This window comes from Gekko japonicus, unplaced genomic scaffold (assembly GCF_001447785.1).
Source record: "Gekko japonicus isolate JY-2015 unplaced genomic scaffold, Gekko_japonicus_V1.1 scaffold181, whole genome shotgun sequence".
Lineage (NCBI taxonomy): Eukaryota > Metazoa > Chordata > Lepidosauria > Squamata > Gekkonidae > Gekko > Gekko japonicus.
Window position 1 is genome coordinate 44,255 of NW_015171507.1, and position 17,956 is coordinate 62,210.

Sequence of the window (17,956 nt, forward strand, 5' to 3'; positions counted from 1 at the left end):
GGAATGCACAGGAACGGAGTTCCGGCTGGCTCCTGAGTTGGCCACACCCAGCAGAAACTCATTAGCATAAGAGGCCACGCCCAACAGCAGAAACTCATTAGGACTGGCTACAGTAGGCATGTGTGGCCTAATATGCAAAGGAGTCCCTGCTACAAAAAAAGGCTTTGGGTTTTGACAACAAACAAGGTAAACAGAATAAGAAGCAAAAGGTGGGTGTGGCTGGATGACCACACTTCTGGCAACACGGGGCTGCGGCCTAATATGCTAATGAGCTGTGGTGTCAGGGTGTGGCCTAATATGCTAATGAGTTTCAGCTGTTGGATGTGGCCTATTATGCTAATTAGTTCCTGCTGGGCTTTTTCTACAAAAAAAGCCCTGAAAGTACCTAAATAACAAACCATCACCGCCACCCTACCCAAGTGCAGTGAGACTCTGGATCCTATGTAGAAGATATCAAAATATACAAAAAGACATCACTGCAGGCAAGAAGATGTGCACAATGGCAACCACCACACATTTTTTTATTTTTGCATGTAACTCTTCAACACTTAAAACAGAAAGCAAAAAAAAGTAGCGGCACTTAACCATACCTGAAATGTCAGACACTAAAGAATTTTGGCTTCCGTTTGGTCGACTGAGGTAAAAAGTAGAAGATGGTGGAACGGCGGCAGAAGGACCAGTCTATAATTCCACAAAAGGGGGGGGGGAGTTGTATAGATAAGCAAATAAATGAAAGTTGAATAGCCAACAGACGGCTGGAAGAACAAGTGTGTAGCAACCACAAAAATCATACTGAGAGATATTAAACTTTGAAATAGCAATTAACTAGTCAATCAAAATAGCTGTAAATACCAGCCACTAGGTCAAACACACTGGCTTATGCATTTTAAAGCCACATTAAGGTAAAGGTAAAGGTTTCCCTTGCTCGAAAGCTGGTTGAATACGACTCTAGGGTTGCGGTGCTCATCTCCGTTTTTAAGCCGAAGAGCCAGTACTGTCCAAAGACGCTTCCGTAGTCATGTGGCCAGCATGACTAGACACCGAGGCGCACGGAACACTGTTACCTTCCCACCGAAGCAGTACCTATTTATCTCCTTGCAATTTCTTGCTTTCGAACTGCTAGGTTGGCAGGAGCTGGGGCCAGAGACGGGAGCTCACTCCATCACGCGGCACTCGGGTCTTGAACGGCTGAACTACCCGATCTTCCGGTCTGCAGTTCAGTGTCTTTAACCACTTGAGCCACCGCCACCCCAATTACATAGAGCCACATTACATAGAGATTAATATACAGCTTTTCAAATTTCATGAAACCAAACCACAGCCATGCAATCTCCCCTTCCTCTTCCCCCAATGCCCATGCCATCCTGTTCTTCCCCTAGTGCTTACCTGCTTCTGTCTACCTTATCTGTCATCTTTTTATTCTATGCTTCTTAAAAGGAGCTTGGAGCAGGAGTTCTCAGTTCTCCCCACAAGAACCCTGGGAGGCAGGCTTTCGGCTGACAGAGAGCGATGGGCCCCAGTGGCCTCTCATGGCCAAGTGGTGATCTGAACCCAGGTCTAGTCTGACGCTCCAATCATTATACTACCCTGCCTCTCCAAGCTATACCTTTCTGCACACCCCACTTCATTTCTATCCTGAGGCAGCAGATTAACTTGCCAAACAAAAACAACCCTTTAATCCAGAGGACAGGGAACTAAGTCAAGGCCTTTCACCTGTCATTTTCTTCTGACCGGCTCAACTTATTCCAAATCCTCTTTGCTTTCCTTCTGCTGCATAGATAACACTTAATTTCAAATGTGGGATGCTGAAAACAGCTAATTGTTTCTATAAGCATATCAGTGCGAACCGTTCACAGCAATAAAGAGGTCCCTCCGTTGGAAACCATGCTATTACCAGTTCCTTTAAAATCCTTTAATCAAAATTAGTAACCAATATCTCTTATTCTCAACATGGCCAATCTGTGGAGGCTTAAATCCAGCGATCAGAGCCATGAACAGAAAATAAAGATCTTCCTACCAACCAGAAAAACTCCCCATATTTGAAAAAGAATCTGAAGTCTTAAAAAAATTAAAAACGGGGGAGGGGTTAAACTTCCCCAAAACAATACAACCAGCACCTATAGCTTTAAGAAACAAATGCCCTCAGTGGCTGTTGCTGGACAACCACACAGTATTGCCAGCCTTCAAGCCTTGGTTTCTGTCAGTAAAGGGCAGGGGAAGGGGTAGGGCCCTTTCCATGGCTGTTTTGGCCTTTGAGGACTCACTGGAACCAAGCATGGCAGCAACCACTATAGGGACGTATATTGTTGCTGCTATATATTGTTATTACTGTTGTTTGTTGTTCTAGTATAAATAATTTTAGAACCCCATCTTGAATTTCATAGTTAAATATTTTTGGAGCACTGTAAAGTAATTTTTAGTGAACTGTATTTATTGTATTTTATATTATTCTGTATTGTTTTAGTAACCTGGGCATCCGTGACCCTTGTGAGCCGCCCTGAGCCTTCGGGGAGGGCGGGATATAAATTTAAGGATAAATAAATAAATATAAATATAAAATACCATGAAAGACTTGCTTGATTCACCCAATAGTAGCTGCTTGCTACTATTTAGCAACAGCTACCCCACGAGAGCCAGTGTAGTGTAGTGGTTAGAGTTCCAGATTAGGATCTGGAAGAGCCAGGTTCAAATCCTCCTCACTCACTCTGTCATGAAAGCTTACCGGGTGACCTTGGGACAGTCACACATTCTTAGCCTAGCCTACATCACAGGGTCATTGTGAGAATAAAACAGAGGAGAGGAGAACAATGGAACCCGCTTTGAGTCCTCATTGTGAAGAAAAGTGGGGATATAAATGAATAAACAATAAATAAGGCCAAAGATGTAGAGGTGGAGAAAAAGTCAGTTGATTGATGGGTGGGAAGGAGAGAAGGAACAGGGAAAGGTGAGGACAGGGGGGTTGTCAGAGGGAGGGAAAGAAGAAATAGTGTGGGGAAGGGGACACAGGGAAAAATGAGGTGGCCACTGAGAGTCCTCACTGTTTCCCCACTGCACAACTGGGCCTGTCCGAGCAGCTAGCATGGCACAACTAGGCCACAGTTTGCTCAGGTAGAGGCTGCCATGGGAAGGAAAGGAGGGATAGCTGAAGACAAGTGAGCAGGTAAAGGTAGATTGGCTGGTGGTTCTGAAAGAACAAATGAAGCAGGAAAAGGGGGCAAGGCTATGGGGGCTTTCACAGAACAGAAAGAGGAAACAGTGGGGGAGGAGAAGATGAGATCCCCCCCCCCCCCATCCTTGTGGGTATCCTTTTTGCAAAGCATAAAATGCGAAATAGTGTTCTAAATATTTGAATATATTGTCTTGAACTGCTGCTGTAACAAACACAACAAGCCCTCCGGCACAAAATAAATCATCACAGTGTATGTAGCCAACAGCATCTGCTAAGTCTCACTCTATATAGCTTTTGGGGAAGCAGCAAGGCTGGGGGCAGTCTACCTTTCCAAAGAACCAAAAAAGAATTAAAGCAGAATAAAAGCCATGCAGTGCTTTATAAAAGCAGGTTTACTGACTCTCAGAATTGCTTCTACCTACATGAAAGGAGTGGCGGCGGCTACAAGCATGGATGGCTTCAAGAGGGAATTGGATAAACATCTGGAGAAGAGGTCCATCAGTGGCTATTAACCACAAGGTATAGATAGGAACTCTCAGTCTGGGGCAAGGGATGCTCTGTATTCTTGGTGCTGGGGGTGGGGGCAGCAGTGGTGCTTTGGGGAGCAACAGTGGGAGGGCTTTTAGTGTCCTGGCCCCACTGCTGGACCTCCTGATGGCACCTGGTATTTCTGGCTACTGTGTGACAGAGTGTTGGACTGGATGGGCCACTGGCCTGATCCAACATTGGCTTCTCTTATGTTCTTATGTATTAACTTAGCAAAATGGGGAAAGTCATATGACACTTGGGTTAAAAATCACATTGACCTTAAGACTTTTCTAAAGGGACCAGTGACAGCAATAAAATGCACAATGTTTTATGCTGAAAACATGCGCTAATTTTAGAAAGCAACATCAAATTCCCATTTCAGTAGGAAGTGGCAATAAAAGCCACAGTTAAGTGGTTTTGAAGGCATAGCATGATTATCCTTTCAATACACAAACAAAAAAGGAAACATAACACAATGCATATTTCAATGCAAGAAAAACAAGTTACGGAAAACCATGCCAGTAAGAAGCAATTAAGTCCACAATACCATACACATTTAGCTGGCATTGAGCCTCACTGAACACAGAAACACTTACTTCCAGGAACACACGCACAGGATCACACTGTTAGGAGTCCCAAACCTCTGCAATTACCCACCAAGCGCATAATTTTTAGTTGGAGTTTGTACCAATACACTTTATTATATGTAAAAATAATAGGTTTTTATTGGATTCAGGGAATGTAAAATTACATACAGGCAAAGTGTTTGCATCAAGACAAGCAATGTATAAGCCAAGTGAGGCTACTTCAGAACATTTTTTACATCTACTAGAAGGCTTCACCTCCTCATAGGCACATACAGAAGTGGTTGTACCATCCCATTGGTCAAGGAATGGAGTGGACAGCCAGGAGATACGGGACCACACAAATAGTTTGGGGTGACCAATGGGGGCTAGCAGCTGGCTGGCATTTCTGGACCAGCAGCATCCCACGCTGCCTGGCAAACCACCTTGGAAACTAAACACCGTTTCACAACGTGTTTGTGACAAGGCACATAGAATGTGGGAGCAGGGAGGAACAGGGAACAGTTCAACAAGGAGGAAACCTCCAAAGATACCATGGTACACACACAAGCTGCTGGGCACACAAAACGGAGCTCTTTGGATCCTGGCTGACAAAAGTGAATTTCGTGCTGAATGAGACCAATAGGAATTTTATTGTGGAATAACTTGAGGAGGAAGAATACATCACTTACATTCTCAAACGTTAGAGTCTTTGTTTGTTCTTTCCCATCCACAGAATGCACGTCTTCTTCTTCTGCATTTGTTCTTTTCAGCTGGGTTTGTTTTAGCTTTTGAGCCCATGATGTTAAAGATTTACTGAAGGAAGGGAAAAGAGGACACACAGAGAAATGTTTTCGCCACAGCAATACGAAGTCCCATTTATTTTGAAGGTCTTTTTTTCTTATTTGTGGCCTCCTAGTTACCATATAGATTGAACACTCTTTGTTCAGAGGGGAAAAAATTGGATATAAAATTGATTTTCCACACTGTCATTTTCAGCAAGGAGGCTGGCAAGAATGGAACTGCTCCCACGAGCTTAACACAGACAGCTTGTATATCTGTTTAAAATAAGTTGTGTACCAAATGCCGAAAAGGTTCAACTCACTATTCGCTTTTCAAACCCTGCTGTGGTGATTCATAATTTTTCAAGATGTACAAGATTTGCAGAATCTTGAGTAACTGATCTCAAGAATATAATGCCCCCCCCCCAAATATGTCTAATTCAATATCCCCAAGAGGGTTTGGGCCTGTATTTTTTGAACAGCAGTCCTCCACACAGGTGAGTAAATCTCTTTTAAAACAGGTGATAATTTTAGAAGTAATCTAAGGCATGGCTAGGATGGAGGCGGCATCTCTAATAATAATAATAATAAAAAAGATCAGCAAACCCAATAGATGCACCCAAACCTTTGAGCATTGCTCATCAGCATGACAGACTAGAGATACATTGTCGTGAGCCACACTACAATGGTTGAGATAATGACCAAAACAACAGAAGACAATTCATTATGACCAGGTTACACTGATCCAGATCAGTCTGGGAGCAAAGTGTGAACAACAGTCAATAGGAGCTGAGACGGCTGCACAAATACAGAGTATTACTGCTTCAAAAGAACAGCTGTGATGGATCAGACTACCTAATCCGGTATTCCTGTTTCTAGCAGACCTGCTGCCAGGAAGGTCCACAAAGCCAACTGCCCTCCCCGCCCCCCACCTGCTCCTCCGCATCTGGCATTCAGAGAGACACCGACTCCCAAGACAAGAGGCGACAGTGACTGATCCTGCCTTGCAGACCCATTTTCCAGGAATTTGTCTAGTCTCCTTTTAAAGTCATCCAAAGCCCCAGTGGTCATCATCACCACAGTTTGGGGCTGGAAATTCTACCAGTCAACTGAGAGTTGTGCAAGAAAGTACTTTCTTTTTTAATACTATTTTTTATGGTTGTGAGTCCAAGTTCTAGAGTTGGGGGGAGAAGGAAAAAACCCTTCCACCCCCTTTTCTCCAGATCCTTTGTAATCTTCTAGAAATCTCTTCTTAGCATATCCAGGCGCCACAATTATCTCCTTCCTTCTTAACAGACTGAGATGCTGCTGCTTATCTGCATTCCTGTTTTTACTTCAGACCCTCTAAGAGGGTTAAGCAGTTCCCATCCAGTGCACAAGTCACATTCTTCTCTCGGATCTGCTGCTCAGCATCAATACACTAGGGCTGCTGCTATTAGCAGGGCAATCCTGTCCACAGATACACCTGCCAAAACCCACTGAAATCAATGGGCTCAGAGAAGAATTACTCTGCCTAGGACTACGTGCTGTAAATTGCAGTCACCTAGCTCTTACATGGAGCCCGCCAGTACCTCCCCTGGAGCCCTCTGAGCTTTTCAGAAAGTGGGTGAGGGACACTGTAAGAACGTGTTATTGGCTGCCCTTAATCAGATGAAAGGGTTCTCTTGCTCCATTCCTCTTTATGCTTTCTCCCCTGCCCTCCCCCAGGCTTTTATTCGTTTCTTTTTATTCCCCTTATGCAATTCTTTTGCCAAACAAGGAGAGAGGTACCGTGTTTGGCTCCACTTCCCACACCCAGCAGTTAGGGCTGGAGCTCATTCCCGCCCACCTCCTCCAAAGGTGTTCACGGGCTCAAAAAGTTTTTTTAATTGGGGACTTCTGACCTGGATCATGGCAAGTATCATCACTCTCAACAATAAATTGCCTTCCCTACCCCACCCCGTTCAGACTGCAAAAGCAGCAGTGCAACATACCAAGCTTATTAACTTGAAGATGAGCCCAACGACTCCAAAGTTGGTCACTTACCAGCCTGCTCTTCCACAATGACCTTCACTAATCTTATTCTCAGATTCAGCACGAAAAACGATATTATCCTTCCGTGGTACACCACGTTCTATAGTGGTGTGTGTAAACTCTTTTTCATTATGAACACTGGCTGTAACTGATGCCTTCTGCGCTGAGGCTGCACTACCCTGCACGCTGGTGATCCCCCCCGTGTTTTCCATGCACGCCCGAATGTCCTTAGGCTTGGCGGGACTCAGTTCTGCAGCGGAACAGGTGCCATACCCGCTGCTCATCGAAACACTGTTCGTGAGACACTCCTGCTGCACGGGTGAAGCTGAAGCTTCCGGCTGGCTCTCGGCTTCATGAGGCTGAAGGTGATGGACGAAGAGCTCATGTTCTTCCAAGGTTTCAGACTGCAACCCCATTGGATTTTTTAGTGGAAAAAAAGGGTTTGCACACTTGGCTGGAGAGCTTCGCTGTGCGCACGAACACACATTCTGGTTTTGCAGTTTCACCAAGTGTCTGATCTCATTCTGTATATGCTACAAAACAAAGTGGCAGCACGTTAAAAAAACAGAAGTATTGTGGAATTTGCATGAGAATAGTGAACTTTGGTTACTTTTTGACTGTCACTCCTGCGACTCTTCTCAACAGACAGACATAACATGCAAAATGTGTTATGAGACAAGAATACCAGAGAGTTGCTCCACTTTGGCCACTAAAACACACGCGTACATATTCAGTGTTGCTTGAGTGCACATTCAGTGTGACTATACGACATATCTCACATGGCACAGAATCCACTCACACACATTCCGACATACTTATGTGAATGAAACAGTAGAAAAGAGCAGGAGTCCAGCAACAATATGTTGTCGAAGGCCTTAAAGACCTTAACACCTTAAAGACTAACAAAAGTTGTAGCAGGGCATGAGCTTTCGTGAGTCACTGCTCACTTCTTCAGATATGTGAATGAAACAAGGCAACCTACTTGCCCAGAAAGAATGGCTGCCTCACAAAGCCCACCTAACAGAATGGTTATAAGTCACAGCCGCAAAGCTTTTCCAGTGTGACAGTTAGCCCTAGACGTGCCACAAGTGAGAAGGGATGCAAAGATCATGGCTCAATCCCAATTTGATTTGCCTAAGAGCCCCACCACCGCCAAGACACAAACTTGGGAAAAGCCAGCTCTACATGTCCCTTTCTCCATCCTTCACCTGCCCAGTTGCCTCCACCTCCTTGAAGCCCAGGCCATCCTGGAAGAGGAGTTGGCACAAGGATACAAAAGTCTCCAGTTGGATTTGCTGGTTTTGTTGAAGATGAGAAACTGATTGTTATAGGTTCACTCTAATCCTTAAATATGGTTACTCAAAATTCCACAGAGTTTAGTGGGGCTGACAGCCTAGCAGATTCGTTTAGGTTTGCTGCCTCAGACATAAAGAAGCAGGACTTGATGTTCCTTTAATTAAGATACACTAACGAGGTGTGAAATGTTCTCCTCCCTAAGAAGACTCTTCCCATTTCATGAACTCTCTGCATATAAGGACTGAGTTCCTATTGTTGAATCTTTCAAAGAGTTTGGATTTTTATACAAGAAGAAACAAGGACTGTAATTTTTCCATGCAATTCAAATATAATTTTTCACATGGTACATGCAATGCACTGTTCAATTAAATATAAAATGAATTTGTAAGGATTGTTAATTAGTCAGGTTATCGCAGTTTATTCTCCTTTGGTGAACCTGATCCCAAGACACACGGGTCAGACATGGCCAGCACATTTCAGGATTATGCATGAGAACCATAATGAACTTGTACAACAAATACCAAATTTGGACAAGGCAACCTTTGGCAACGGCAGACCTTCCGTGGGGTTAATTCTGAAAACGTGCAACTCTGGCAAGTGTCACTCAATGAGTTAAGCCCCTCCATACCAACACATGACCATCGCAGTCTACACACAAAGAAAAGTATGGATGAAAGAAGTGTGAGGTAGAAAGATAGTAATAAGGGAGAAAATAGGTGGAAGTGGTAGGGAGAAGAAAATAACAGTACCTCTTAGCATTTGTTTCACTCTCAGCAATTGTTGGCTACTATTTGTGCAGAGTCAAGAAAGGGAAGGGAAAAACAATAACCGAAAGGATATAAATATTAAATGTACCAAATCTGTTTTCAAACGTATCAAATATATATATTTTCACATATAAAAATACCCATATGGTGGGGTTTTATTGTGAAATAAGGAGAATTTGAAGTTCTAAAAATATCTCGTGTCAACCACGGAACTATTGTGTTCACAATAATAACAGGAACTACCCCACCCTTCAGAATAGTTTGATGCTTACATGTCAACAAGCTCAGGGGAAAATGTGTCTGAACATTTGAAACTAGCACCTCAGAACTGAAGTATTTTCTCTGGCACCCATGTCCAAAGCTCCCTCTAAACTGTGGAGTCTTGTGAGCAAAAACTCTACTTTGTGAGCTACTAGTATTAAAGTTGTAAGTGAGCGATTTGGCTCCTGCATAAATTAGTTTGCTCTGGAGCCCCATCCTTCCTGAGCTAAGACAAAAATGTGTGAGCCGGAGGCTAAAAAAACTGTGAGCTAGTAACTCAGCTTAGAGGGAACACTGCCCATGTCTGTCTTGCACTTTTGAAACCACTGCACCAATTAAAAAACAAAAACAAAATACTTACATGGATTTGCTGATAAAAGTGTTTCTGCTGGGTAACTATCTGGTCTTGGCATTGCTGTTCCACCAGTCTGAAGAAATGTAACCACTTTGTCTATTTAAAAACAAAGTTATTTTGAAAACAACCCCCCAAAAATCTGTACACAGCACAATTCATTTAGATATAGGAAATCAAATACGCCATGCTGTCCAATGGACCCATCTGATAATAAAGACACCCTTTGTCTAAGACTCCACTTTGTCTAAGATGGCACATTAGTGTTGCCAGCTGCACACCCCTTCCTCCCAGCCTGTGCAGCCATGAGCAAGTCCCACGAGGCACACGAAGAACGTGGGGAGCGACTGCCATCTTTTGTGTCTCACACATGTTTTGTGTTCACCTTGTAGTAGTGACCACAGCAGAGGATCTTGGGACGACCACAGCAAATGCCTCCAAGGAGGCCATTATGGAAAAAATCAGGGAGTGCCAACAGTACGATAGCAATTAAGCCACGCTAGGATAGACAACAAAGATCCCTCTTCCTGTATTGTCTTTTACATGATATACAGTCACTGACTGTTAACACAATTCAAAGGTTAACTGCCCGGGGAGAGTCTGGGGCCTCGGATTCAGATCTTCCCATTCTCCCCAAAGCTCCCGCTGAATACGTGACTCCGTTTCATGTCTCCAGCTTTTTAATCCTGAATTGCAATTCAATCGAGAACTTCCCTTCCTGTTGCCCGTCCCTGGTGCCATTTAGTCAGTTCTATAGCTTTCACCTGATCAAGCTGCCCAACTCTCAAGTATTCTGTTACCTTTTGTCATAATCATTTGTTTCTTGAAAAGAAGCTAATTTATGCTATGGACCAAAAACAGTATAACTGGCCTGGCTTTAGAGCCAGCAACTGTGGAGTCTGATCCTGGATACCAAGGGAACTGAAACAGACTCCCAATGCACACACTAGATCCCTCCTTCTTCCATCTGATTTCTTCACAGAATAGAACAGGCAACCTTTGCGCTCCCTCTTGATCCATTCCCCCCTTATTTTCCAAACCACATATACAACTTTAGCTCAAGGAGTAGCTCCAGTTCCACTTTGGAGTAGCTTTGTTGAATATTTTGTTGTTGTTGTTGCCATATTAATTAGGATCAGGAATTTGCTTAGGATTAGTTCCCTAGCACGTACACTATTGTGCCAACTGCCTGAATACTCCGTATCCCTTTTAAAAGCAGGTCTCTGTTATCCCTTTCCTTCTGAAATCTTGCTACTCACAGCCACCACTTTAGGTAAAAGATCCCAGTTTTCTGCACCCTGCACAAACATGCAAGCCAATTCCTTGTGTTGTTGGGGGGCGGGTAACATCAGCACACTGCAATGGCGATGTTTGGGGGGAAAACTACCACTGTTCCCATACATTGAACCCCACAGGTGCCTGTGTAGATTACTAAATACTTTTTCATAAAGTAAGGCTTTCATGGGGTTATTATAATAAAATTTGATTTTAAAAAAGTCTACATACCTCGCAGTTCTCCAGTATTTCAGGGTCACCACTTCTTTGAGTGTCTCGCATAAAGGAGGGAAGCAGATCAACCTCACCAGGTATTACAGCAGGGCTGGCTTTCCCTGAGAAACTGGAGACGCCATGTGGGCTGGGCGAGGGACTGCTTCTGTTCAAGGGAAAAAAGGACGTGAATTATTTATTGAGCCAAATGCCGAACCAAACAGGGAAGGGCTCTGTGAGAAACAGAAACATCTTTGGCATTTAATTCTTTGTTTCTGAACTTCTTTGCACTGAAAAGAGAATAGGACACATTTCCTTCTGTATTCAACTTTTGGAGGCAAAATAAAACACCCTTACAGTCTGGTCAGTTACCAGAGTTATTCCTTTTTAAGCCTATTGACTTTAATTGACTTAGAAGGGTATAACATTGCTTAACATTGCACTTTAGGGCTCTTTGTATATCCTGCTTTTTGTTCTTCCCCCTTTTACCATTTCTGCCAAAAATGAGGAGGGTGGGCAGGCAGAATTCACAAATATTCATATTTCTCAGAATGAACAGAATGAAATTAAACGATCATATATAGCTTTTATAATTTAATATATTCACTTTAGGTAAAAAGCTAGACTTGCCTCTGAAACATACTGCAACCTATTTGTACAATCAGAAGGCTTTTACAGTTCCAATTTAAAGAATATACAACCACCAAAAAAAGGTATACCAGACAGTTGTTCAAAGCATTATCTGCTTTAATCAATCAAAAAAATAATAGCATCTTTTTCTAGAGGACAATTGTAATCACACTGGCTTGGAGGCTGTGTTACAAAGTTACGCTGCAGAAAGACACAAAGCATTTCTACACTGGCTTAGGCAAGAGAACTGGCTGTTCTATTTATTAATTTAAAAAAAGACTGTGGGGCACATCAGTGTTTACCTGTTATTACTCAAGTCATAGCCCACAGAGTTGTTAGCATTTCTGATATTGGTATCCACAGAGGTATCTTGCTCAGTTTTCACCAAGTCCAAATTTTCCATATCTCATGCTTGCAAAAAATGTGGTTATCCTTTAAAAACAATAAATACAAATTTCATATTGATAACTATTTGAAATAAAATCTGATTAATCATTCTGCTTCATCATCTAAGAGCCATTTCTGTATTGAAACTTCAAAAAAGTATTTTAATTTTAAAAATTATCCCCCTTTTTAGTATAACCACCCCCCAAAACAATTTGGGGAAAAATAAAAATCACAACAAAAACACAGTATCACAGAAAAAAACCCAGAGAGAAACAATACACAAAACAACAGTTTGGCATTAAGGGATTACTTAGAGGGTTGCCAGCTCTGGGTTGGGAAATACGTGGAGATTTGAGGGGTAGAGCCTGGGGAGAGTGGGGTTTGTGGAGGGGTGTCAACAGGATACAACGCCATAGTGTTCACCCTCCAAAACAGCCATTTTCTCCAGGGGAATTGATTTCTACTACCTGGAGATAACTTGTAATAGTGGGAGATCTCTAGTCCATTCCTGGAGGTTGGCAACCCTACATGACCACTACATTTTATCAAAACAGCCTCAGCCAACATTTTAAAAAAATCTACACCTGTATACTCCAGGAAGAGACAACCTTTAGCTAACCTGAAAGCTTGGGAGGAAAGCTTAGGAGTGCAGGTCTTTACTGCATTCTGAAAGATCACAAAGGAAGGGGTCAGCTGCATTTCATGGGAGAGGCCATTCTCTAGCCTTGATGCCACCACTGTAAAGGCCCTGTTGTACGTTACTGCCGGCTGAACTTCCAACAGTGGTGGAACACAAAGTGATGCCTCATCAGACAACAGAAGTGTCCGGGTAGACTACTGCTGCAGAGGGCAAGAACTATGATCCCAAAACATTTGTTGCTTTCAGGGTCAAAACCAGCAATTTACATTGTTCTCAGAGACAAACTGGCAGCCAATGAAGCTGAATGAAAACTTGTGCAATATAATCACGGTGGCCAGTCCTGACAATAAACAGATTTTGGATTAAATTAAATCTGGCCCCACTGATTGCCCTCCTGGTGGCACCTGGGTTTTGGCCACTGTGTGACACAGAATGTTGGACTGGATTGGCCTGATTCAATATGCTTCTCTTCTTTCTTATATTCTCTGAGAGCCCTTCCAAAGCAGTCCCAAATAAAACATGTTACAAGAGCTGCCAAATTTGGCTACCAGAGTAGGTGGATATCTGAAACATATTGGCCATTTGTGATTCCATTGCCGGTGTTTTACGTATAAACTCCACATGAATATGTGAAGCTGCTTCATATCACAACACACCATTGGCCTATCTAGGTCAGTGCTTTCTCTTCTGTATGGCAAGGACTCTCTTAGGCAGACTCTTCCCCAACACTTGAGACTTTAGATTGCTAAACCAAACCCTGGAGGTACCAGAGACTGAAGCTGAAGCCTTTTGCTACTTTTACATGTGATCCGCGGACCCTTCCCTGCTTCCACGTCATAATCAACGAGAGTCCCTTAAAAAAGCAGATGCTACCAATTTTACAGTGCATTATGCCTGACCTACTTTTTCCCTTCCACAATTTCTTGCACATGAATTATTTGTACTACATCTGTAATTTATTCTCAGCCTACTTTTAACACAGCAGTTCCCAGCAGAAAAATTTATCCCGTATGATTTCCCAGCCAAAAGTACATAAAAATATATGAAATATACAGCACATGTTACCCCTCCCCCCAAAAAAAGGAAAAGAGCAAGGAATGAAATAGGAAAATACTTGAAGATAATTTAACTGTAGCAAAGGAAAGACATCTATGTTTTGCTACTTTCTTTCACTGCAAAGGCTTTTGAAACTGTACTTCCAAAAACACACAAGCCCATAGCCCAGCTGTACGAGATAGATAATAAATCACCAAGTCATTATGGGACAGAGAAGCTAGAGAACATGTCCATCATATGAGAGCCAATAGGCTATAACACACAGGGCTTTAGGTAAGATTCCAAAATAAGTATTACCTGAAAGAGCCTAGGACAACGACCAAAACAAAACATGTATGCAAGACATTGCATAAGAACATAAGAGAAGTCAATGATGGATCAGGCCAATGGCCCATCCAGTTCAATACTCTGTCACACAGTGGCCAAAAATGCCAGGTGCCATCAGGAGGTCCAGCAGTGGGGCCAGGACACTAGAAGCCCTCCCACTATTGCCCCCCCCCCTAAAGCACCAAGAATACAGAGCACCCCTTGCCCCAGACTGAGAGTTCCTGTCTATACCTTGTGGCTAATAGCCACTGATGGACCTCTGCTCCATATGTTTATCTAATCCCCACTTGAAGCCGTCCACGCTTGTAGCCGCTGCCACCTCCTGTGGCAGTGAATTCCATGTGTTAATCACTCTTTGGGTGAAGAAGAACTTCCTTTTATCTGTTCTAACCCGACCGCTCAGCAATTTCATGGAGTGCCCACAGGTTCTTGTATTGTGAGAAAGGAAGAAAAGTACTTCTTTCTCTACCTGCTCTATCCCAAGCATAATCTTATAAACCTAGATCATGTCACCCCTCAGTCGTCATTTCTCCAAGCTAAAGAGCCCCAAGTGCTTTAACCTTTCTTCATAGGGAAAGTGTTCCAACCCTTTTATCATTCTAGTTGCCCTTTCCTGCACTTTTTCCAATGCCATAATATCCTTTTTGAGGTGTGATGACCAGAACTGTACACAATACTCCAAATGAGGTCACACAATTGATTTATACAGGTGATGTCTTATAGAAACCTCTCTTAAAATGCTTAACCAAGACATTCCTAATATAGTTTATAATCCCTGTGATGAGAAAGAGGGTGTAAATATAACCTGCTCCTTAAGCAGGGGCTGGCCCTCTACATTAAGGCGGTCATTGTTTTACTGGTCTTCTTTCAGGACCTTTAGCAACAGCCTGATACAAAAACAGCTGAAACCATTTTTCTTCTGACACACTGACAAAAGGGATTGGAAAGCTCCACCTGCTTAATTGCTGCCTGTGAAAATGATGTTAAAGGCACAGGGGCAGGGCCTGTTAAAAAAAGAAGGTCTTCAAAGTTAGCATAGCAAAACAGGTAAGAGACTGAGGCTGCAATACCTCCTGTTAACAGGGTGCAAATCCCACTGAACTCAGTGAGACTTACTTCCAAGCAAAGAGCCATAAAATTTATTTATTTTGTTCAATTTCTTAACTGCCCTTCCCCGCTTATGCGGGGCTCAGGGCGGTTTAGAAGAAGAAGAAGAGAAGAGATTGGATTTATACCCCGCCCTTCACTTGGAGTCTCAGAGCGGCTTACAAACTCCTTTCCCTTCCCCTCCCCACAACAACCACCCTGTGAGGTGGGTGGGGCTGAGAGAACTCTGACACAAACTGTTCTTTTTCAAGGACAGCTGTGCCAGAGCTTGTGACTAACCCAAGGTCACATCAGCAGGTGCAAGTGGAGGAGTGGGGAATCAAACCCGGTTCTCCCAGATTAGAGTCCGCACACTTAACCACTACACCAAACTGGCTCTCTCTTTTATGTTTACAGCAACATAAAATCCAATACAATTTTAAAACCAGTTAAAACTACAACATTCTATATTAAAACTATAAAAACTAAAAAAATGATACTATATCTTGAGAGCGACAATGACCAAACCTCATCTCCGCCTTGAACTGACTATGCAGCCTTAGGAAAGCCACTGTGGCTCAAAGAAGAATCTGGGAGACCAGGGCCAAATGCCAACTTGTGCCATGGAAGCTGGATAGGTGACCTCAGGCCAGTCACACTCTCAGCCTAATCTACCTGACAGGGTGGTTGTGAGGATAGACCAGAGAATAACAGAATGATGTAAGCCACTTTGTGTCCCCACTGGGAAGAAAAGCAGGATATAAACGAAGTAAACAAAAATGTCAAAACCCCCATCTACAACATTGCTATAAAGATCCTGACCCACCTTACAGAATTGTTGTAAGATACATGTGAAGACTACAGAATTTCCCCCCCAATATTCCCCCTGCAAGCATTCCCTCATCTTTTAGAGCCAGAACCACTCGCTAAGAAAATCTAAACAATACCCAAGCCCAAATCTCTCCTCTACCATAAACTCACTTTACTGCTTCAGGGAAGGCCCCCCCCCCGTAATATGGTGAACAACAGTACTGGTCTACCTTACAGGGCTGCTGTAGGAGAGCCAGTTTGGGGTAGTGGTTAGGAGCGCGGACTCTAATCTGGGAGAACCGGATTTGACTCCCCACTCCTCCACTTGCAGCTGCTGGATGACCTTGGGCAAGCCATAGTTCTGACAAGAGCTGTCCTTAAAAAAGAGCAGTTTCTGTCAGAGCTCTCTCAGCCCCACCTCGCTCACAGGGTGTCTGTTGTGGGGAGGGGAAGGGAGAGGAGTTTGTCAGTCGCTCTGAGTCTCCTTTGGGTAGTGAAGGGCAGGGTATAAATCCCATCTCTTCTTCTTCTGCTGCTGTTGTACAATTAAAATGATAATGTATGCAACAGGATCATTCCGGATCTTCCTTTCTTTTCTTTCTTCACATTTATAGCCCGCCCTTCCCAGAAGTGGGCCCAGGGCGGGTAACAGCACTTCATTTATACAAAATATATTAGTTAACGCAATAAATTTAAAGCATCATCATAAATATATATTAAAATGGTGGTCACAGCTGATAACCCGAAATTTCTGGTTGTGGGAGGTCCCTGGCCTTCTCATCCCCTCTTAAATCAAGTCTCCTTTTCCTGGCTTTGAAGGGGGCTTGTTATTAGGCAGCTGCTCCTCTCTGAAGCACCACTCAGGTCACGGAGATAAGGCCCCACTGGTGGACCTCCTGATGGCCCCTGGTGTTTTTGGCCACTGTGTGACACAGAGTGTTGGACTAGATGGGCCTTTGGCCTGATCCAACACTGGCTTCTCTTATGTTCTTATATGTAATGGGGGCCCTGCCTTCTCCTCCGTGGGTTTCGCCAGCCTTCGGCTCCCCTCAGCTAATCCCCCCCCCTTAAATAAGCCAACTTTATTCTTTTTCTTTTTAAAGCCCCACTTTAGGGGTGCTCCCCTCCCCCCCCCCCGCCCGTTCCCTCCAGTTCTCAAGCCCCACCCTCCTCTGTCCTCATTGGATCGCCCTTCACGTCATTTTTGAAATGTTTACAGGATTGGGGGAAGGTGATTGGCTGGGGGAAACGTCACTCGCCTATTTGAGGGGCGCGAGCGAACGCCTCAGCGGAACGGGGGCCCCTCTTCGACGCAGCGACGGCCGCACTTCCGGGCCCTTACCTGCATTTCGGCTCGAGGGGGGGCGTCCAAGTTGAGAGGGGGGGCCTTACCAATTATATTTCCCCTCCCTCGCCTTTCCTTTGCTCCGGGCGGCCGATAAAGTGTCCACAGACTCGAGCGACGCGGGCTCCATCTTCCTTCCCCCCCTTCCCCTCCGGATTGGCGGTTGAGATTCGAACGGCTTCCGGCAGAGCTCGCGATTCGGCTTCGCCCCCGCGGCCGATTGGCTGCTGAGGGCCGCGCGGCGAGGGCAGCCTTGTGACGCGATTGGCCAGCCGCGGCTGGGGGGGGGCAAGAGGTGGAGGAAAGGCGGCCAGGGCAATTGGCCCGTTCGGGCGCGCGCCGTTCGACACCCTGGGCTGGGATAGGACAGAGGGGCGTTGCGTCAGGGGGCTCTTGCTCTGCGATTGGTCGGTGGGCGGGTTTCTCTCCTCCCTCTCTTTGGAGTCAAGGCTTTGG

At 44.2% G+C, this 17,956-nt stretch overlaps 1 protein-coding gene across 2 annotated transcripts in view; it reads right to left on the reverse strand.

Annotated features, from left to right (window-relative positions):
* The window catches only part of MPHOSPH9 (M-phase phosphoprotein 9), a 39,973-nt gene extending 27,721 nt beyond the window's left edge, over positions 1 to 12,252 (reverse strand). For both annotated transcript variants that reach the window (XM_015419308.1, XM_015419307.1), the window contains exons 1-6: positions 12,152 to 12,252; positions 11,238 to 11,385; positions 9,741 to 9,830; positions 7,068 to 7,588; positions 4,953 to 5,076; positions 591 to 681 (exon numbers count right to left, since the gene is read on the reverse strand). In XM_015419308.1, the coding sequence (XP_015274794.1) occupies positions 591 to 681; positions 4,953 to 5,076; positions 7,068 to 7,588; positions 9,741 to 9,830; positions 11,238 to 11,385; positions 12,152 to 12,252 (1,075 nt within the window). The remainder of the gene's footprint in view (positions 1 to 590; positions 682 to 4,952; positions 5,077 to 7,067; positions 7,589 to 9,740; positions 9,831 to 11,237; positions 11,386 to 12,151) is intronic.
* Positions 12,253 to 17,956: the final 5,704 nt, after the last annotated feature.